Source organism: Otolemur garnettii, unplaced genomic scaffold (assembly GCF_000181295.1).
Source record: "Otolemur garnettii isolate 467f Iridium unplaced genomic scaffold, OtoGar3 scaffold00004, whole genome shotgun sequence".
Lineage (NCBI taxonomy): Eukaryota > Metazoa > Chordata > Mammalia > Primates > Galagidae > Otolemur > Otolemur garnettii.
This window is the reverse complement of record NW_003852399.1, coordinates 15,947,541-15,970,021: the sequence shown is the minus strand read 5'-3', so window position 1 is coordinate 15,970,021 and position 22,481 is coordinate 15,947,541. Positions and strand designations below refer to the sequence as shown.

At 36.5% G+C, this 22,481-nt stretch overlaps 1 protein-coding gene across 2 annotated transcripts in view; it reads right to left on the bottom strand.

Annotated features, from left to right (window-relative positions):
• CSMD3 (CUB and Sushi multiple domains 3) overlaps window positions 1–22,481 on the bottom strand; it is a 1,080,374-nt gene that overhangs the window by 390,228 nt on the left and 667,665 nt on the right. For both annotated transcript variants that reach the window (XM_003782396.2, XM_003782397.2), the window contains 2 exons: window positions 19,694–19,888; window positions 3,496–3,634 (listed from right to left, as the gene is read on the bottom strand). In XM_003782396.2, coding sequence (XP_003782444.1) covers window positions 3,496–3,634; window positions 19,694–19,888 — 334 coding nt within the window. The remainder of the gene's footprint in view (window positions 1–3,495; window positions 3,635–19,693; window positions 19,889–22,481) is intronic.

Sequence of the window (22,481 nt, the reverse complement as noted above, 5' to 3'; positions counted from 1 at the left end):
AAAGTACCACTAGGGATTCTTTGAAAATTTAAATGGGAACTAGACTTCCCTCTGTATGTGAGATGAGGATAAAGCTTTTTCTTTTTTGGACATTGAAGAGTAATGACTAGTGGAAACTATCTGGGTGTAGATGCTATGAATTATACAGAACTGTATAATGAAATATAAAAGTAATACATTTTCAATTACCTTTGAATCATACCTCCTGATACAAAACAATGTTAACTCCAAAATAGGAAATTCTAAAATTATGTGCTTGACATATATAAATTCACTCAAAATATAAGATTCATTATGACAGAATGATAAATATGATTATTTCTCAAATATAATGCTCTACATTTAACAAATTAAAAATATGGACTAGATACTTTTTCTATTGTCCCAAGTCAATATTGCTCTTAAAAAAATCATTCAATGGTAGAATCAATAATACCATGGTGTATTATATATTCCAAACTAAACAGGACTATGTAATCAATTAAGGTTGGTTAATTTGGATTCCACATTCATGAAACAACAATAGTTTATGAAGATTTGATAATGAATAAATGGTTTTCAACTTTTTTTTTTTATTGTTTGGGATTCATTGAGGGTACAAAGAATTAGGTTACAGTGATTGTGGTTGTTACATAGGTTGTTACATAGTTCCTCTTGTAATTGTGCCCATCGCCAAGGGGTGTGCCAGACTCCCCTCCCTTGTCATCTCTGTCCAATCCCTCATTCCCTTTCCCCTCCACTTCTATTAGATCATCTACTGCCTTTACATTAGAATTGAGGACGTTGAATTCTTGCTTCTCCATTCTTGTGATGCTTTACTGGGAAGAATATATTCTACCTCTATCCATGTTAATACAAAAGATATAAAGTCTCCATTGTAACAGCTTGCTAATCCATTTCTGCGATGGTGGGCATTTAGGCTGTGTCCACCTTTTGATGATTGTAAATTGAGCTGCAATAAACAGTCGAGTGCAAATGTCCTTATGATAAAAGAATTTTTTTCTTCTGGTAATGGGATTGAAGGATCAAATAGGATGTCTAATTTGAGTTCTTTGAGGATTCTCCATATTTCTTTCCAAAAATGTTGCATGAATTTGGAGTCCCACCAGCAGTGTAAAGGTGTTCCCTTCTCTGCACATCCATGCCAGCATCTGCAGCTTTGAGACTTTGTGATATGGGCTATTCTCAATGGGGTTAGATGATATCTTAGGGTGGTTTTCATTTGCATTTCTCTGATAACTAGGGATAATGAGCATTTTTTCAAATGTTTGTTAGACATTCATCTGTCTTCATCCAAGAAGATTCTGTTCATTTCTCTTGCCCAGAGATAGATGGGATTATTCACTGTTTTTCTGTTGATTAATTTGAGTTCTCTGTAGATTCTAGTTATCAACCCTGTGTTAGATTCATAACATGCAAATATCTTTTCCCATTGTAAAGGTTGTCTTTTTGCTTTATTTGTTGTGTCCTTAGCTCTGCAAAAGCTTTTCAGCTTAAATAAGCCCCATTTGTTAATTTTTGTTGTTGTTGGAATGGACACTGAAGTCTTTTTCATAAAATAGTTCCCCAGTCCAACATTATCAAGAGTTTGCTCCACAGTTTCTTCTAAGATTCTTACTATTTTGAGGTTTTTCAACTTTTCGAAATTGCTATGGCAACATAAGCTACGTAAACCACTGAATAGAGGATATGGTTATAAGATAACAACAACAACAAAAAAAATCTTGCCAATTATTGCAAACTAAAACTTTTTAAAAATGATTTAAATGTGTAGATGATTATTATTTGTATGAATCATGCACCCCCCAAATTAATATGTTAACATCTTAATCCCAGTACCTAAGAATGTGACTGTCTTTGCACAAAGGGCCTTGTAAAGAGTTAATGAAAATAAAATGAGATCATGTGTGTGGATCCCAATCCAACATAACTGGCGTCCTTACCAGAGAAGATTAGGATACAGAAACATACAGAAGACCATGGAGAGATAAATGGAGAAGGCAGGCTTCTATAAACAAGAAGAGAGCCCAGAAGAAACTACTGTGAGGAAACTTTGATATTGAACTTCTAATCTCCAGAACTGGGGGAGACTGAGTGTCTGTTGTTTATGCCCCCTAGTTTGTGGTACTTTGTCATGGTAATCCTAGAAAACTAATACAGCCATGGTAAGCTTTTGTTGTCATTGTAAGTTCATGTTAATTTGAATTAAATGTGGCTCAAAGCATCTTCTGTCCTTTGAATTCCTACACAGCAAATTGCAACCTAACTAAAAGTATATATGTGTAATAAATAGCTGAGTGTTAGCCAGTCACAATAGCCAAGCTTCAGCCAATCATAGCTGCCACAAGATCAGATCATGTCCTCACATAAGGTAATTGCCAAGCTATAACCAGTCAAGCTGTTTCTGCATGTTGTTCCTTTTTCCATCTGTAAAGATGCCTGCCTACCTTTTGAAGTGGATTTTTCTGAACCTATACTGATTCAGGGTGCTACCTGATTCATAAATCGTTCTATGCTCAAACAAACACTGCTAAATGTAATTTGTCTAAAGTTTTAAAAAGTTTAAAAAAATTCATCTAAATTAAAATAAAAACAGTAGGATTATTTTGAAATGTTTAATATTTTGCATCTGTTGAAAATTGAATCTGTTGTCTTTAATGAAAAATTTAACATTAGCATGGATAGACAAATTCAATAAAGAACCTCTTGTGTTATGGAAGGACCATGTTAAGTTTGTAAAATTCAATCATTAGGCCATAATGAAGATATTCTGCGGTTTTCATGTTTATCATGTGGATCCATACTTTAAGAAATTTTTAAGAAAGGAGTTGGAAGACAACAATATAATAGGGAAATTATATAAATAATTCTACTTTGATTTATGAATTGTGATCCAATAATAGACCAGAGAAGCTTTATTCTTTTAACTTTCTAAAAATTCAATATTACATTCTTTCATGATATAGATTATTTGATCAGTAATACTAAATTTCCTAGGGGAAATAAAAGGTCAACTGCCCAATCATTAATACACACTGCTCGACACAGCCATTTTTCAGAAGGACTTGTTATTGTAGGTACATGGATAGTGTTCATAAGTGTCTTAGTCTATAGTCTAATATCAATTTAAATGTGTTTACAGCACCTTTGCCTCTTGAAACCTAGCAGAGCAAAATTCACAGGCCCTTCAAATATAGAACAACTAAACTCATTAAGTTAAAGGTCTCATGTTCATATCTCAGTAGAGTGCATACACATAAAGAAAAAAGGTCAATCTTGCTTATTTCAATAGTGTTGATTTTCTATTTCTAACACATAGAACATTAACTTGAAAACAAGCTGAAAGGTTAAAAGAGGGCTAACAGTCTAAAGCATTCAAGGCACAACTGACTAATTATAGTAAAATTATACATTGATTGGTAAACGAAACAGAGAGTGTCAACTATATTTTAGGTAATGTTTTCCTTAGAGGGAAAGAAAAATAGTTTCAGAGACCTTTCAAATGTAATTTTGATAGAGTGTCCAGGTTCAGCTTCAATCACCCACTCACAATTCAAAGAGTCTTTATAGTATCCTGGCCATCCTGGTGATAGAATCACTCCGCTGGGAGCTGAAAAATGGCCACCACATGGAGCTGAAAAATGAAATCAGAAAACTGGTAAGAAAAAGGTTTTTAGAATAAATTGCAGAAACTACTCTTAGTAGCAGCAGTATTTTTAAAAACAAATTTCTGCACATACTTTAATACTTTATAATTTACATAATATTAAATGGTAGTACTATTTTTTTAAGTAATGGTGCACCTAGTCAATTACTTTTGTTAAATTATTATTTCCCTAAAAAGGTAATTTACTTTTTAAAAAATATGAATTAGCTATCTATACTTTGAATGTAAATAATAAACTGATTATTCTCAAATCTCTAAATACTATTCCTTAAATTCATTCTTGTATCTTTCTCATCCCCTCATCTTCATCTTCAAAGTTTTAAAAAACAAAAGCACCGTAACTTGTTAGCACTGGTTTCTTTGCTGTCATTTTTCTGATTTATGTTATCATAGTCTACTAATTAACCTTATACATGGTCTAGAACTTTAGACTTCTTTTTCCCAGAGTTGCTACTACAATTTAAGCCTTCATCAATTCCGCATCTGACTTCACTTCTCATCTGCTAACTTATTTCTTTCTTCAATCCGGTTGTCAGAACAATATCCTTCAAATCATAGTTTCATCATACCTTTTCCTAGTCATGTATTCCCTTTCTTAGACATGAATAATATTTTAATCCCTTTCCTTTTTAGCTCGAAACTCAGATCTTCTGCTTAGCATTTCAAATAATTCACCCTCTGCTTTTTACCTAAACTCACACATAATTGAAACCACAGTGACAGCCTCATAGTTCCAGTAAGTGCTAATTAGGTCATTTAATGTACTGATTGCCTCATTTTAGAGATGACTAACCCAATTTTCAGAAAAAGGACCTTGCCAAAGTTTACGGGGTTTAAAAGTCTCAAAAGCATTTTCTTTTTTGAGATAGACAGAGTCTCATTTTGACACCCTCAGAAGAGTGCTATAGTGTCATAGCTCACAGAAATCTCAAATTCTTTGGCTCAAGTGATAATCTTGCCTCAGCCTCCCTAGTAGCTGGGACTAGAGGCACTCACCACAACGCTCAGCTAATTTTAGAGACAGGCTCTCATTCTTGCTCAGGCTGATCTTGAACCCATGATCTCAGGCAATCTACCTGCCTCAGCCCAGAGTGCTAGAATTACAGGCATGAGCCACATTGTCGGGCCTCCCCAGAAGCATTTTCAAGTCAACTTTTCAGAAACAGGACCTCAGAACAGGTCCTTTTCCATTATTTCTTGTATTGGTAAGTGAAATTATCATGCATTCAGTTTTATAAACCACAAAACTATAAATATTCAATTTTCTTATTTCCATATCCTTACCATTTACTCCTAAATCCAACTCATTCTTGAACTCATTTTTTCCAGCTCTATGGCTGCCATCTTAGATTAAATTACCATAATCGTATCCCTAGAATATAGAAATAACTCATAACCGGTCTCTGTATCCACACTATCCTCCAAGCTATAGCCAGAATGAACTTTATTTGGTCCAAATCTCACTGTGCCCTTTAGTGGCTTCTTTCTGTGTGAAGAAAGAAAGCCCTGCATGATAGAGCTGTTTGATTAAAGCCCTATCATACTTAATGAAGCCTTGTATGATTAGCTCTTTTCTATTCTCCAGTCTATGTTCTGAACTTCTCCCTTTCATTAGACGGCCCAGCTACATCAGCCTCTTCTACTTGCAGGAAGTACACACAGAAAACAGAATGCAGAAAAGAGTTATTGAGATGTTAAAAATTACTAGGAAAAAAGGCTAAACAGGTATTAGATCAACATTTTACTACATCAGAGATTATTCCCAATGACTTAAATTCTCTTATTTAAACTCTCTCCTCTGTGCTTGGATTTTCTTTATTTCTTTCTGTTTTACCTTACAGAATTTCTAAAAACTATTACTCTAGACACTCTCTTTACTCATTTTCATTTTCAAATAACTTGATACAACACAAAGACAATAGTAAATATTTATACATTGGCCTAGGAATTCAGCTTTACTTAAAAAAAAAATTCTATTTAGGTAAAATACTCTCTATGTGAAATTGCCAAAAGTGGTTATTGGTGTAAGATGGAACTTAAATAAAAAACTAAATTTCCTTCCTTAGCAGAATTTAATTTTGCTTCCTAAAAAGCTTTTCAAAGGAGGCCATTTTCATGAGAAGTATTTACTCTTCTTAGTTCTGATGACTCATAATTAGGTTTCCTGTAGGGTTGTTATGTATTTCAAAAATAAAATTATGTGCATAATAGTCACTTAAATTAACATATTTTAAAAGACAGAGCTAAGTATTTAGTGAGAGAAGGTCCTGAAATATATAGAACATTTCTGACAAAAATCCTTATTATGTTAGCAGCTCACATTGTTCTAGGGAAGTATTTATGCATTCAGTCTAATTATCATTAAAAGAGGCAATTAGTCATAAAATTAACAATTGAGTAATGGGCCATAAAGGATTAAAAAGTAAAGCACTGAAAAGCATATTGGTAAGCCCCCCAATCCAAAATGTGAGGGAGGCAGAGCCGGGAGGGGTTTTAAAGTGAAGGAGTGAAATGAAGCTGTGATTTCTAGTCTGGTTCCTGAAAGTGCTTTCTTGAATGGCAACCTGTTAAAAAGAGGGTCTTCTACTAAACTTACGACATTTTATAAAGTAACGTCTTTCTCCTACATAAGGAATGCTCCAAAATTATTATTCCAAAAGTATGGGAACAGACTCCCCAGAAAATATGAAATCCAAGAGGAGTGAGACATGATTGTACAGGTCAGTCAGAAAAAGCTTCCTGATCAAAGTGACTATCAGGCCTGTGAAAGAAGGCCATCCTGGATGGAGAAGGGCCCGGGGCAGACAGAAAGCAGAACAGAGGTAAGACAAGGTAAAGAGAAAACATTCAAGACGTTCAGAAGTAAAAGAAAAATAGCTGTAGAACTCTGCCCCAAATAGAAAGAAGTGAGTATATAGTTTAGAAAAAAAGAAAACAAATAAAAAGTACTGTGAGTAACAAAGATTTTGGTTGTCAAAAGAAACCTATAGGAGTAAGAATACAAATAGAAAAACAAGGCAATTCCCAGACTTATAATTTTGCCATATTGTGTATGTATTGCCTATGTTATTTAATTAATAATTTTCTTTAAAAAGATTCACTTTTTATTTTAACTCAAATGAGATCTATTGGCTCTCCATTAGCAAAAAATATCCATAAAACTACAGGATTTATGTAATAGCTACATTGAAATTTAAGAAATATGTCTACATTTATCATCTAAAATAAGCTTGTGTATCTTCGACTGTAAAATTAGGGAATATTTTTCTAAAAGACAATATCACTCACTGAACAAAGCATATCTGGTACATATGGAAAGCAGAGTGGTCCACACGTCTAAGCAAGAGAATCACCTGAAGGATGGGGTAGTAGTGATCTTGTTAACTATGCAGATTTCTGAGGCCCGCCTTACAACCAACAGAAGTATATTCCGTTAATCTCCATTTTAAAAACTTCCCCATAGGTGCCCTGCTAAAGTTTGCAAGTCTTTGAAAGCAGTAATCATTGTGTAACTCCAAAAGACCCCCATAAAAGGCCTCTTTTTACTCGACTCACTGTGACTTGCAGCAACAAAGAACCACTTTATGTTTCGCCACACAGATTAGTATTTACTTGTCATGAGTTTAACTTCTCTTCTCCCCTGTAATAATCTTAAATAGTCTTACTTGCCTTTTTAACTACATTGATGAAATGTTCTTCGACATACAGATACTTCTTGTCTTATGATGAGATTCTAACTTACAATCATTTCATTTATCCCAATGTGGTCCCAACACAAGTTGACGAGTGCACTGAACTTACTGCACCATTATAAAGTAAATAATTGTGAATTGACCCATCATAGGTCAGGGATGGTAATGAAACAGCACAAAGAGGTGAACCGATTGGCAGAATAGCCTTCTTCCTACTACTCTATCAAGATCCAGATGACAAAGCCTCTGTTATTTTCAATATATGACTTCATACATGGTCTTGAAGATTATTTCCTTTTCAGCTTGGAGGTGAAAGCCATTTCTGTAAGTACTGTAACTGACCAGGACAGCTACAGTGATTTACAGTTTAGAGGGTGCTTTATACACATTATTTTAATTTGTTTCTTTTAATAATCTTGAGGCATGAAAATGTTATCTTCTTTTGCCAGTTTTGCAGATAGAGAAAAATTGTAGACCATATGACTTGATCAGAAACATAGAGTAGGGAAGTCACAGGGCTGAGACCCAAATTCAAATTGCTAAATTCCAAGGAATACTTCCATGATAGATTTATTAAACTAATTTTTAAAGACAAATACTTACTTAAGCATTTCTTACTCTTTTTTGCTATAGATTTTATAAAGAAAGTGATAGATGAAAGATTAGAGGGATAGAATATTTAGTCCAAAGTCTTTTAATGTTAATTTGAGGTTCTAATCATCCCATTTTTAGTGCTTTCAAATAGTATTTATTTATTCATTCAATGAACACTTATTTAGCTTCTGCTACTGCGACATTGTGCTAGTTGTTAAAATAATAAAAATAAATCTAGATGACATTGTATCTGCCCTCAAGAGACACACAATTTCTACGAGGAAGGTAGAGCTAGCATCACATATGATAAGTACATATTGATCTGGGCAGGGAGTCTGGAAACATAAAGGCACAGGTAATAACCCAGGAACATTAGGCAAGTGTTCTTGATATGGTCAGAGGAGAGCTTGGATTAAAATTTGACTAGAAATATGTAAAAGGGGAAAGGCAAAAGAATGAGTAGAGGCAGGAAGCAGTAAGAAATACTAATCTGGATGAGAGAAGGTCAAATGGTTTCTTGTTGCTGCAATTGACAGTTAGTGGGGGGACTAAGAAGGGATGCGTCCTGGGGGGCCTTTTGCTGTTATGCAGTGATTACACCTTTGAAGACTTGCAAACATTAGTGGGTATCTACAGGGAACTTGGTAAAATGCAGATGCCCAGAATGCACCTCCAGTAATTTCAAGTGGGACTTAAGAATCTGCGTGGTTAACAATACTTCCATCCTGCTCCTTTAGGTCATTTTATTGCTTAGTCATGTAGACCAGACTGAGAAAATCTAAGAGATATGGGTGGCCAGTGGTTCCAACATTTCTTGGATAAGCTCTCAGGTTGCTGGGGTGGGGAAGTGATTTGGATATAGTAGTGAAATACAGGTCATTGCTTCTAACATTCCCATTCATGTAGCAGTGAGAAATGTTCAGGTAGAACATAATTCATTTATCTGGCTTTATTTTTCTCAAACCTGAAGAAAGTCCTTTATAAATAATTTGACTTAGATTGCCAACTCGTTTTTGTGTTACTTTAACAATAAAGGACACATTCACAATGCCCAGTGTGGTTTAAGACCTATATGAAAGAGCTATGAGTGCTTCAGACTGTATTCAGATAAATTCTCTTGAATAAAAATGCTAAAGAATGCTGAAACCCCACAGGAAGAGATGCTCTTTCATCTGAGAAATAGCACTTAGGTGCTCCAAAGGGACCTGGGGACCATGAACTTGGTTTTGATCACAGGGGATTGTCAATGAGTGAATTAAAGAGGTGAGCCTTCCACTGTTTGGTCTGATAAATAGCCTTTTTGTGGAGTTGTGCCTGATGAAATCTAGGTGCCACTTCAGGGACTATCAGACAAAATCAGTTCCATTTCTTTTTTTTTTTTTTCTTTTTAAAATTGCTTTATGGTAGTTGGTATGGTAAGTAACCACCAGCTCTCTCTAACCTCAACATACTGGATGATGGTTCCAAAAAAAATTATGAGGAACAAGTCAGTTGTGAATCTGGGATAAAAAGAGGAAGCTAGAAATGCAGGAATTAAAAGGCCAGCTTTGGAGATGCAAGTCTCTACTCCTTCCATTTCCATTAACCCTCCTTTCCCTGTCGTCTTATACTCAGCTCCACAAAGATGAGAAACAAAATGCTGCAGATAGCGATTAAATTACTTTCTCCTATGGTAGTTCTCCAGGATACCAAGAATTTACTACTACATAATGTGTAACTAAAAGCAGCATTTATTTTTAGGTATAAATATGCATAGATGTGTGAACACACATTCTATGAGAAACATAAATCAATTCTGATCTATTTGTCAAGATTGTTACTCTAATTATTCCCTCAAAAGAATTCTTTCCAAAGAGAATGCAATGTCTCAATAGAAAGGCTTCCTTTTCTCTGAGGCTAATTGAGATTCAAGAAAAAACCTCTTATCCTCATAGGGAAGGTTCATTAGGCATGCAAGGCCAACCTTGTCTTCAAACAGTCCTCCAGAGACTGCAGTCCCATCCTATTCACTCAGAGATTTCTCCCAGATACCCCATTAGGGAATAGGAAGAAGCATAAGCCTTAGTTATTCAGGGAGTTCTCTGCTGAGGGTGAGTGAGGTCTTGCTTGAGGAAGCATTTTATAGAACATTCTAAAGTTGGTGGAGCCAAAAGCAGAAGAACAACTTCTTTTTCTCTCTCTCCCTCTTTTTCTCTAATCACTAGCTTCAAACACACCCTGCCAAATCTCTTCTTAAAGAATGTGTTAGGGAGTGTCTCCAATTTTCTTATCACTTCCATAGGAAAAAATTGGTCCAGTTCAATTTAAAACACTTATCTCAGTCCCCTCATCTACCCATCCAAGATGCTTCTGTGAGCAACAGCCAGAGAGACTCAGAGGGTGGTCAGGAGAATGTGAAAGGAGGACCAGCACTTGCTGATTCACTCCTCCTCTGTTCACGTCAGCACGTGGACCACAGAAGGTGTTGCCTCCTTTTGTAGCATCTCATCCTCTCTCTTTTCCGCTCAGGTCCTTTCTTCTGCAGTGAATTAGGATTAGCCCAGGGTAGATCCCGCTGTCATAGTTCTCTTCTGGTGGTTACTACTTCCCCCACAAATCATGTCTGATCACTGATGCCTTCCATTTGTCAGGTACTGAAAAGGTTTGTTCTCCCATAAAACAAACAAACAAATAGGTTGCTTGGAAAGGCCAAGAGTTAGGAAGGTAGCTTGTCACTGCACAATTCACCAACATAGGGGAAGGCTCAACCTTTTCCGGTCACCCCCTCCCCCCACCAAGTAGAACACCAGGTGGTCTCTTGCTGCATTTCCTTTACCTGGTGGCCCAGCATTTTCTTTAGTGTTTATTTGATGCTTAAGAAACTCACATTAGTGAGTAGCCAAATGTTTTAGTTAGACAGTTATCACTCTTGCCAACCGGGTAGGTCTTCACTAATTATTTTCTCACGTCAATAGGTATAGAAGGCAGATCACGAATCCACTGTGTAAGCAAAAATCCACCTGAGGATTCTAAACTTTCACATAGCATCTTTGTTCTGTTTGAGGGGTTCTCTTGGAGCCCTTTCTTTTAATGTGGCTTGAAGTTAAAGAGACTAGTAATCTCCTTCCTGTAGGGAGATGTATTAAAAGCTGAACAACTTATGATTCCAAGAGTTACAGAAAAATAGATAAATACATAAGAATACATATAGATTTCCATTATGTTCCTCTTGATGGTTATACAAATTGGATGCAGGGTGACTAAGTTTATGATGGAGATAAAAGAGTCAGAATCCACATAATAGGCCTGGGGAGAGGTGCCTGGACTTCAATTTTCTATGGAGAGGAATATTAATAAAGTTTTCTTCTTGACTGGGGTCTAAATTGTCATTGCCAAAACCACAGGGAAAATGTGGCTCTACGTCTTGTTAGTAACACAGTTGCTCTTACTGTTTTCCTTGTCAGGAAAGCTGCAAAGATAACAGTGTTTGAAATTATTTTAAGTCTCTACAGGAAGAGTCAACTTCTCTTTGTGAGTCTTTGCTTAGCTCTTCATTAAATCATCAGCTTTGAGCCAATAGCATTCATCTGACTCTCCCAAAGTATTTCACTAAATGTAATCTGCTTTATCTACAAAGCAGCCCAGTGAATGTATTATGTCCTAATCATATTCAAGAACATGATCATATAATCCAGAAGGCCATTATTCCATTTCCATTTTTGTGGGGGAGTTTGCTTCTGATTAAAGGGGGCATTGCTGGCTACATTGTGGTGGGTATAGGAGGCAGAGAGCCAGCGACGAGGGAACAGACAGGAAGATTTTGTGTAGGCATCAAAGCCTTCTGAGATTCAGAGGAAAAATAATTATGAAGAAACTAGTAAGTGGTCACCGGTGAACTGAACAACAATCCATTTGTAAATTTAAACTACAAATCTCAGTATCAAAGTGAGATTTAGGAGGAAAAGAATAGGTACTAACTACTCAAGAGAAAATACTGCAGAGACTAAGTCATCTTAGAGAAGAGTGGTGTACATCACTTTGGCTGTTGTGTTGAAAATAAAACTAACAAAGTGCAGGGGCAGAAGTAGTGACACCATTTCGGGTTTTTTTTCAGTTATCAAGGCCAGAAACAAAGGTTGCTGGGAACGGGATGTCAGCAGTGGTGGTAATAAGAAGTCGTTGGGTTTGAAATGTATTTCAAAGGACCGAACAGGTTTTTCTGATGCATTCTGTATGGCTGTTATGAAAAGAAAGGAGTCAGTAATGACTCCAAGAGTTTGGGCCTGTATTACTAAAATAATGGAAAACGTCTGTGAGAATAGTAGGTTTGGAGAGGAGTGTGGGTTTTGAAGAGATTAAGTTTGAGATACCTAATAATCTAAGTGGAGAGATTTAGTACAAAGTAGAATACACGAGTCTGGACTTCAGTGCAGAGAAACAGATGAGGGATATGAATTTCAGAGACACCAGCACACAGATATTATTTAATGCTAGAGACCAGATGAAAATCACCAGCAGAGTGAGTGAACTAGACAGGAGAAAATATCAAAGGCCTGCCTCTGCCTCTGGGATGCTCTCTCTAACTGAGATGACAGGGATGAGGAGAAACCAGGCAGGGACACGCGACCCAGCCAGAGTATCATACCAATAAAATAAAATATAGCAATTATGGAAATTTTAGACTTATCTAACTTATTTTTCCATAAAATATTAAGTGACTTTTTAACTTTAAACTATGGAGGAAAATTTGCTTTCAAAAAGAAAATGACACATACTTCAGATTTTATAATATACATTTTAACTGAAATCTCATTTTTGGCCTGCAAATAAACTCTTTTCAACTTTCAGTCTACATGAGTATAGTTCAGTAGTATTTCCTTTTTTTTAAAAAAAAAAAAATGACATTCACCAATGAATAATAAATTCTCATACCCAGGAAACCTTTTCTTCTGTGGCTGTAATGGAAATGGGAGGATTAATTTATGCCCAACTCTACATGACTTAGTGCTCAATGCCTGACACCCAGGAAGAGAGCTTTCTTGTTTCATCCTAAGTCTCATGGCCTGGTATCTCTTTCAAGCTCTTTTGGGATTCACTGGCTGCCTTCTCACTGGCAAATATACAAGCAAGCATTTATAACGTAAAAAGCAACTCAGAGAATAGTTGGAAAAGATATGTCAGCAACTTGATTTTTGTCTTTCTTTTTTTAAAAAAACAAGTACAGAATTTATTATAAGGTGGTGGAGGATATTTTTCAGCAAGCTTCCAAGGAGACAGAATCTCAACTGATAATGCTTAGTATTGAGTATTCGATGAACTACTCTTCTCTGAGAGCAGAGTATAATGGAGTGGGTCATGTGTTAACTTGAGGGGTAGATAGGCAGAACAGATATGAACAAAGGATCGGGCAGGGAAAATACAAAGAGAACAGCTTAGGGACAAGAAGACTGCGTGTAAGCAGGGGGAAGAGATAGGTGATGAAATGATGATGATTTTAAGTTAACATGCACCTTGAATGAAGGTAGGGCGAGGGAAGCCATGACTTAGATATATGAGAAGCTTTCTGTTTATTTCACTGTATAAGACCTTTGCATCCCAACTGAGAGAAAATCAAAGTAAAAATCTCTGTTATTTTTCAATGATTCCTAAGTACCTTTGGTCTCCTTCCCGGGTGTGCCACATTAGCAGCTAAACCACATTAGCAGCTAGATTATTAGCAAAATAGTAGTATCAAATGAAAAAAAAAAGATATGAAGAGACTATAAATACAAAACTAAATGAAAATTGTAGAGAGCACTCTAAGATTGAAGTGACCATTTTGGGGCAGAATATACAACTCAAGATCTGATGTTTCAACTAGACTCTAGGTGCTAATAAAGGGGTCCTCAAACTTTTTAAACAGGGGGCCAGTTCACTGTCCCTCAGACCACTGGAGGGCTGGACTGTGGGCCCCAGGATGAGTCGGCTGCTAAGCAGGACAGGCAGCAGCAGTAAAAACACCCGGTGAGCCGGATAAATGTCCTAGGCGGGCTGCATATGGCCTGGAGGCTGTTGGAGGACGCCTGTTAAAGGATGGAATTTAAACAGTTACACAACTTCACAAAAAGGTGGAACTCAAGAAATTTCTTTGTGTAATAACTACTCTGGAAAAGTTGAGTAGGCTCAAATAACACCTCATTTTTAATAAAATGGGTGCTTTCTCTGAAAGAGAAATCGGGTGCTTTTCTCTGAAAAGAGGCTGGTGTCTCCTTCGTGGTTTCGGAACTGCTCCACTGGCCTAGCACACTCCTCAAGGGATTGGCTGTCGATGCTGTATTTCAAATTAAAGTTGCCTTAGGAACCACTAATTTCTTCCTGGGAGGATGCCCTCCCCTTTCTAATGTTGACATGAAACTGTATGGGCTAAAGGAAACACTGCTTGCTATCATTGGTCAATATCATTCTTATATTTTCTTTTTTAATTGTTGTTGCTGTTAACCAGAGAAATTACCTGTAATCAAGTCTCTAAAAATGTGGGAGAAACACATCTGTCCCTTTGGAGGGTAGCCTGCTTTATTCAGCTCACCTGCTTCATTTCCGTCACTTCCGTGCTCCTGTGGACATTTGGGTTTGTCGCATCTGCACTCTGCATCACCGGCCTTTGGGGAACAAGAGCCGCCTAACCTGCCACCTAGTGGTAGTCAGCCTAATCACCCCAGAAGACGAAAATTTCCAGGGGAAGTTGAGCTGAAGGCAGGTGTTGGAAAGAAATATTCTGGCTGTGAGTTAATCTCATAGAAAAGGTTAAAAGTGAGACATCCCCTAGAAAAACGTATGAAAAAATTAGAGGATCAGAAGCATCTTCCACTAAAAAATCAGACTGGATTCCCAGTATGAAGGGGTCTCATTAAATTGGTGAAGCAAATCAGAATTGAGAAAACTAAGTTCATTAGGTTTTTTGTTTGTTTGTTTGTTTTAAGAAAGAAGACCAAGAAAGGATATTCAGATCATTTTAGGTAGAAATAATGAGGAAAATACCTTTGGGCAGACATTGAGGCAGGCTGACAGTCTCAGGCCCTTGGCACTGGCCTTCAGAAGGGCAGATTTAGGTAGACAGAGAAAAAAGGATTTCCCAAAGCCCAATAAGAATATCTCCCTGATGAGTCAAATATTATACTTTAAAATTTGCTTTCTGTATAGAAATATTGGTAGCATGAAACATTCCAGTAACTAGAAATCCTCTAAGATTTCTTTGGATAACTAAAGGATTCCAGAATTTGAGGGTCTGGGACAGCTCTAATTTGCATTGTTTGGTATAGTAAAGGAATTTTAACAGCAGATTGCTCTATTAACAAAAAATTAAATACTCATGTTTCAGGAAACACAAATACACACATGTTGGCAAAGACAAAAATATCTAAATGCGAGTGCCCCTGTTCTGCATGTCCTAACACTTAGAAGGACTTTGAAGGACATGATCCAGGGGAGCCTGGAAATGCCATCAGAGGCCCCTAAAAGGAATTCTGATCATACCACAAGAAGAGAGTCGGGTCAGGGGGTGGAAAGAACAAATTCCAAGGCGGGAGATGCTTATGAGAAAATTGTACTTCCAGGGAGCTGAACTTAGTGAGGAGGCTTATAGATGGCCCTCAGGGAGGCTGTACAGAACAGAACAGAAATATAAATGAACGAGGAGGAAGCAGAGTTGTAAAGGAAGCACAGGCATGAGAAAGAAAGCTAGTAGCTGCTGTGACTGGGACACTGGTTGAGAGAGAGAGAGAGGATTTTTAAAGTTTCTATGTGACATATTATAAACATCCCTGCTGCGCCCATTAAAGGGGAACTACAATAACCATCTACACCATTTTTCCTGGCTTTAAGGTGTATCTTTGAAGAAGACGCCATGCAGAGGCTGGCCCTAGATAGAGCCAGTTATATACTCAGGCCTCAGTGTAGGTGAAAGGGTCATTGTCTGTTATTAAACTGAGTTAAAATGACAGTGTGTGGAATTCAGAGTGAAATGATGTCAAGGCTGGTTACAGTTACCAATGAATTTTTTCCATTAGCATAACGAAAAGATCATAAGGCACTGACAGGCAGCTAATTTTTCTTCCTAATGGTAAGATTGGATCAATTCCTTCTAGAGAAAAAAAGCTCAAATTTTCAGGAAACCCAAATCTATCCTTGCTTAACACATCAGTGTTGAACTTCAGGTCAGTGAATAAAACATATGACTGAATTCTATTCAACAATTGTATTTAAGGCATCAGAAATGCATCCAATTCAGCTGGGGAGTCATAGAATTGCAACACATCAGGATGTGATGCCTCCCTTTTGGTCTCAATCTTTATTCAAGGTCTTCAGAAGATGAAAAGTTTCCTTTCACCTTTCTCAAAGATTTTCACAGTTTCAAGGTTGAAAACTTATTGACAGGAATAGGTCATTAATTTTCTAATATGTCTAAACTTCTAGATAATTATGATATAGAGGAGTTGGGGGTGCAGGATGGTGGCAATCTTTAAGTGCATTGAAACCCCAAGTTTACTAATCAAAACATTTTATACTGACTTATTTTATTCCAGGAATTTTAATTAAAACAAAAACTTTAATGTTCTAATTTTAATACACATTAATCCATATACGGAGTTAACCTTTAATAATACATTTGATTTTGGAATGTCTCATGTGAAGAAAATAATTACAAGTGGACATTTAGTTGTCTTAATCAGAACATATAAGCACAGATACTTTAAAATTTCTTCTATATGTCATATTTAATGTGAAGATAGTAAAAAAACTTTTAACTAAAAGGTTAAGCATATTTTACAGGCTATGATAGAGCCTTAAAAGATAATTGAATAAGCAAATTTTTTCGTGCAAATATGGAATATGTGGAGAACAAAGAAGACAAGCAGAGAGGGCTCCCGATCACAGTTCCCTGGGTAAGTGCAGGTGGCTCAGTGGCAGCTTTTGAAATGATGGAGAGAGAGGGAGGATTAAGAAAATAGTGGGGAGGAGCTTTCCTGAACTAGTGTCAAGTTTTCCTTGTGAGTACGTAAGTAGAACTGTAGAAAAACCAAAGGAAATCAATAAACCCTTAATTAGTCTTTAAGAAACCCAATCCACCTGTGGTAGTTACACAGGGATTGACAACAGTCTGCTCTGCTGTGTGGAAAGTGGCTTAAAAGGTAGCCCGAGATAAGGCAGGAAGCCTGGCAAGAGGCACACGAAGATTGCTTCTGGCCCATCCTAATTCTGTTTTCCTTGGCTCCAACCTCATCCTAAGTGATGTTCCCACCTTGGTGTTGGATCCGCAAGCAAGCAGAGAAGCCAACTACCTGTCATTTCACTCACACACAGGAAAAAAATGTTCCTCTGCCTCAAAAATTTCATAATGATTTCAAATGATTTGGGATGTTTGGGGGGCCAATTGGCCCTTGCCAAATTAAAGTTCTGAATATTTTATCTTATTTATTTTTAAAAGTTGATGACCATTCATTTTTCACAGTAGTGGAAAAATCCTAGTGTAACTGCTCACTTGAATTAAACAACGATTCATAAAAGTATGTGTTGATATCAATCTCATTAGTTTCACCTCCCCCATGCAGCTGGGCACCAAGCAGCTCCAAAACCAATAGCCAAGTTAGGCTGATGGGGATCCAGCAAAATTCAGCAACTACCTGCAAGTGGTCTCTGTCTCTGTCCACTGAGACCTAAAGTAACTTCCAGTGCACAGGAGGGATCACCTCACTTTGCAGCTGAAATGGCTCCCCGCCAGTCACAGGACATCTCTGAGACTATGTGACATTATTTATGAACCATAGCATGCCCTGGACCCCTTCATTCATTTGTCAGACCCATGCGCTTCTGTCCTCCACTCCCGACACGCTGCACGGCTACTATTCCATCTGCCTGAAGCAAACTTTTCGCCCATCTTCTACTTTTCCTTCAAATACTATAACATAGGATTTCCTGACTAGTTCCCTAAGTGTGGGTCAAGAACATGGGCTCAGATGCAAAGGATAATGGAGAAACTAAATATCACTTCCCAGTTTTTCTTTTTACTTTAGTCGTTTATTATGCAACTTCGTTATGGTTTTTTAAATAATGTCATAATTATATAGAGTAGCCACTACTGTACGCATAACATTTGAAGTTTGGAAAAGAACACTGAATTCATCTAGTTCTGCCCCTGAGATTACAAATCAGCAAGCGACTGGAAGAAAAGAGGAACGTGCTCATTGAAGGGGCCACTGGGAACACATAATTACATGGCCTGGGATCATTCATCATCAGACATTCTGAAAATGTTCAAGACAGTGGAAGGGAGAAATTATGGATAATGTTTGTATACTTCAATTAAGTCTGCTATACATTAGAAAACTATATATTAAATATTCTTAATTTATCAGCCAGTCAGTTTAGGAATAGGCAAAAGGAAAAACTAGGAAAACACAAAGAAGACTTTTTTTCCAGTTTTTTGTCCAGGGCGGGGTTTGAACCCACCACCTCTAGGCATATGGGGCTGGCACCCTACTCTTTTGAGCCACAGGCGCCATCCTAAAAGAAGAGACTTTTTAACATTACCATATAGTCTGGGCACAGTGGATTATACCTGTAACCCTAGCACTCTGGGAGGCTGAGGCAGGTGGATCGCTTGAGCTCAGGACTTTGAGACTAGCCTGAGCCAGAGGGAAACACTGTCTCTACTAAAAACAGAAAAATTGGCCGAGTATAAAGACTCACACCTGTAGTCCCAACGACTTGGGAGGCTCAGACAAGAGGATTGCTTGAGCCCAAGAGTTTTGAGGTGCTATGATAACAGCACAACACTCTACCTAGGGTGACAAAGTGAGTCTCCATCATAGAGTAGAATAGAATAGGATAGAATAGAATAGACTAGAATAGTCAAGTATTTATTATATGATAATCTACTAAAGTCTGTACCATGATTCTAGTTCATCTATTTCTTAGGAATAGTTCATCTATATCTTTTTAATAAAATAGAAATATACCCTTAGATACTATGTAGGAGAGTAAAATTAGAATTTGGAATGCCAATTCCTACTGCGGAAATTCTAAATTAAAGACTCCACCACATACATTTCTATAAATTCTAAATTGGTACTCTATGTAATTTTATATTTTATTTTTAACTATGATCATCGTTTCTTCTTAAAAACATAATTTGAGACTTTACATGCATGTATGTATATCAAAAATACATATCTCCAGACATTATAAATATCACACTCACAAATATTGGCCTGAACCCTACTGACTATATTTTATTAGAAAAATAAATATTGAAAAAAAAATTTAGCAAGCTATGCCTTCAAAATTTATACATTTTAAATAAATGCCTGTTTTAGTATAAAATTATTTATTATAATTAATAATTACTGACATGTTTTTGAAAATTAAATAAATGTATACCATAAATAGCTAAAATTTCAAGAAAAATATCAATGGAAACTATAAAGGGTACTAAAGTTTAACTAAGAAGTATACTAAAGAGAGACTTCATATGCAACTAGTATTTGCCATTTAGTAATGTACATCTTTTCATAAGAGCCCCTTTTATAAAGGAGCTTCCAAAGGGTTCATCTTAACATGAAAAATTAAAGCATAATTTGTTGAACTATATATGTATTATGTATGATATTAAGTAATATTTTAAGATAGAGATCACAGCAGTCTTGGTAAAATAATGCCTTTTCTGGAGTAGTTTCTGAAAGGTAACGCTGATGGGGTAGTGTTTCTCATTCACCGTGTCACTTACCTCCACATCTTGGAATTGGTCCACTCCACATGACTTTTCCATCCATAAGAATACATGTAATTGTTTCTGTTCCCTGGGTTTTAATAAATCCTTCTTCGCAAATCACGGAAATCGAACTTCCTAATTGAAAGTTGTCCCCAAACCGCCTTGCATTGATTGGTATTCCAGGATCAGGGCACTCATTATGTCCAAAAGCTTTAGAAAGACAAGCATATAAAAACACACCAGCAAGCAGCATTAGCAAGAGAGAAGTCCTTCTGTATTTTGGGTAAGAAAAAGCAATGTTTAAAAAGATTACACTTATTTCTAGAAAAGCCATTGGTATTTTTGTTATTTATTTAATTATCTTAAAGGGTCTCCTCTGACCAAAACCTGTTTACCTGTGATGGGTAATAGGTGTTTTGCTTTAAAGTATGAATTAAACTCTAACATTATAACATTTCAAAACACAATTGTTTCTGACTATTTTTGGAGATCATGAGGCAAGCTAAGACTTTAAAAAATTTCAATATAAGCACGTTGGATTTCAATGAATATGAATACAGAGGAGGTTGATTATATCTTACTGGAAACTTCTTGATTCACTCTGTCAGAAACAGAAAGCCAGTCTCATTGTGAGAATTAAAGTGAAATGTTTCAATCTACTAGAAAGTTTTATCCTTTTTTTATAATATTCCATGACATTTACTTTCTGCTATCTAAGAAAAGAAAAGTAGGTTAAGGCTTTTACAATTACCACGTTCTAGGCAGTGTTATATGTGATTATCTCATTTATCATTTAGCATAACTTGATCAGGAGAATACTGCCAATGGTCTGGTTAGAATAAAAAAAAAATTAAGTAGCTTGCTTCAAGTCATAGAAACAGGACTTGATAGGATTGAAATGATTTGGTTTTCCCTGTTTTCTCAGCAACCTATTATATCCTCAGTTGTCTCATGCTTCTTAGACGAATGTCAGTTCTTGAGTTCAGGGGCATTACCTTATTCTACTTTGTATATTTGGCCAAGTTACAATAGCAGAAGTACAAAGACAATGTGTTTATTTGCATTTTTTCATACATTATAGATCATATAAGCCATCCAAAGTTTCCTTTCCATCTGGATGACCAATTATGTTTTATAAACTTTTAATTTGGTATAACTAGAAGAACATTTAAAGTGACAAAGTCTAAATGTGTACAATATATTTTGCTTAAAATGTTCTCACTGACCATCACTTTGATGTTGTTCATTAACTGAATAATTTTATTATCTGTTCTCTTTATTTTAAGTTAAACAGGACAGAAACATTAAGTAAGGTAAGTTCTAGATAAGATTTTTTGTAGGTACAATTATTTTTAATCAGTTTTATTTTGTCCCCTGGTTGTTTCAATATATAATGCCAAACTGATTTTACTAGAAGAAAATGAATCTTAGTAGCAAGAATTAAATAAAATATTTGCATATAACCCATTGAATTATTTACTATAGAAACAAAACAAGGAACAAGAAGGCATATTTTCATAATACTATGAAAGTACCATAAAAATTAACATAAAATATAATTCATTTGTGATAAGATGAAACTTAGAGATAGATGCATATACATATCTCTTTGTACATATACATGTATACAAAACATTTCTAAGGAGTTTTCAGAAAAAGCAATTATTTTATACAGGAAGTATCAGAGACACACGTGATACCTAATTTAACTTTAATGATGTGCACTTTCTTGTTAATAGCTTGTTAGTGACAGTACTCACCCACTAGTGTCACTTTGAAAAGACGAGAACTGTGTTTTGTTGCTAATTGCCAATGCTCAGCATTCAATAGATGAGGGTGGAGGCAGGTGGTGAAATTCTTTTTAAAGGGCAACATGAAAAGCTGGAAACTAAACTCTGTTGTTATGTTCTACTTTATATTAACTTATCAAATTGGTCGATATCTGACACAGTGTGGAAGCTTCAAGGAAAGCATTAAGAATCATTAATGTCCTATGGTTTCAGGTAAAACATTCCCGAACAGGCTCAGCACGCGTGGCTCAGGGAGTAGGGCGCAGGCCACAAACACCAAGGCTGGCCAGTTTGAGCCCAGCTCGGGCCTGCTAAATAACAATGATAACTGCAATCAAAAAATAGCTGAGCATTGTGGCAGGCACCTGTAGTCCCAGCTACCTGGGAGGCTGAGACAAGAGAATCTCTTAAGCCCAAGGGTTTGAGGTTGCTGTGAGCTGTGATCCACAGCACTCTACTGAAGGTGACACAGTGAGATTCTGTCTCAAAAAAATTCCCAAACAGAAGTGGTATATAAGGATATTAATCCCCTAATATTTTATCTTCTTTGTGCGATTCACCTTTTTGCTAAAACCATAAGCATTATTTGCAGATAAATAATATTCATTCTTTTGCAAAAGAAATGAAAAAAAAAGAATAAGAGCAAGAAAAAATAGCTAATAATTTCAAAGACAATTCAAGTCTACAAAGATATAATAAACATAACCACATAAGATGAAAAGGTAATTGTTCAAAAGCCCTGCAAACAGTAGTACCTAAGGTGAGCATTTACTGGGTACTACTTAACTCTGTGCTAAATTATAGATAATGAATTATCTTGGGTGGCACCTGTGGCTCAGTGAGTAGGGCACCGGCCCCATATACCAAGGGTAATGGGTTCGAACCCAGCCCCTGCCAAACTGCAACAAAAAATAGCCGGGCACTGTGGCGGGCTCCTATAGTCCCAGCTACTCAGGAGGCTGAGGCAAGAGACGCGCCTAAGCCCAAGAGCTGGAGGTTGCTGTGAGCTGTGA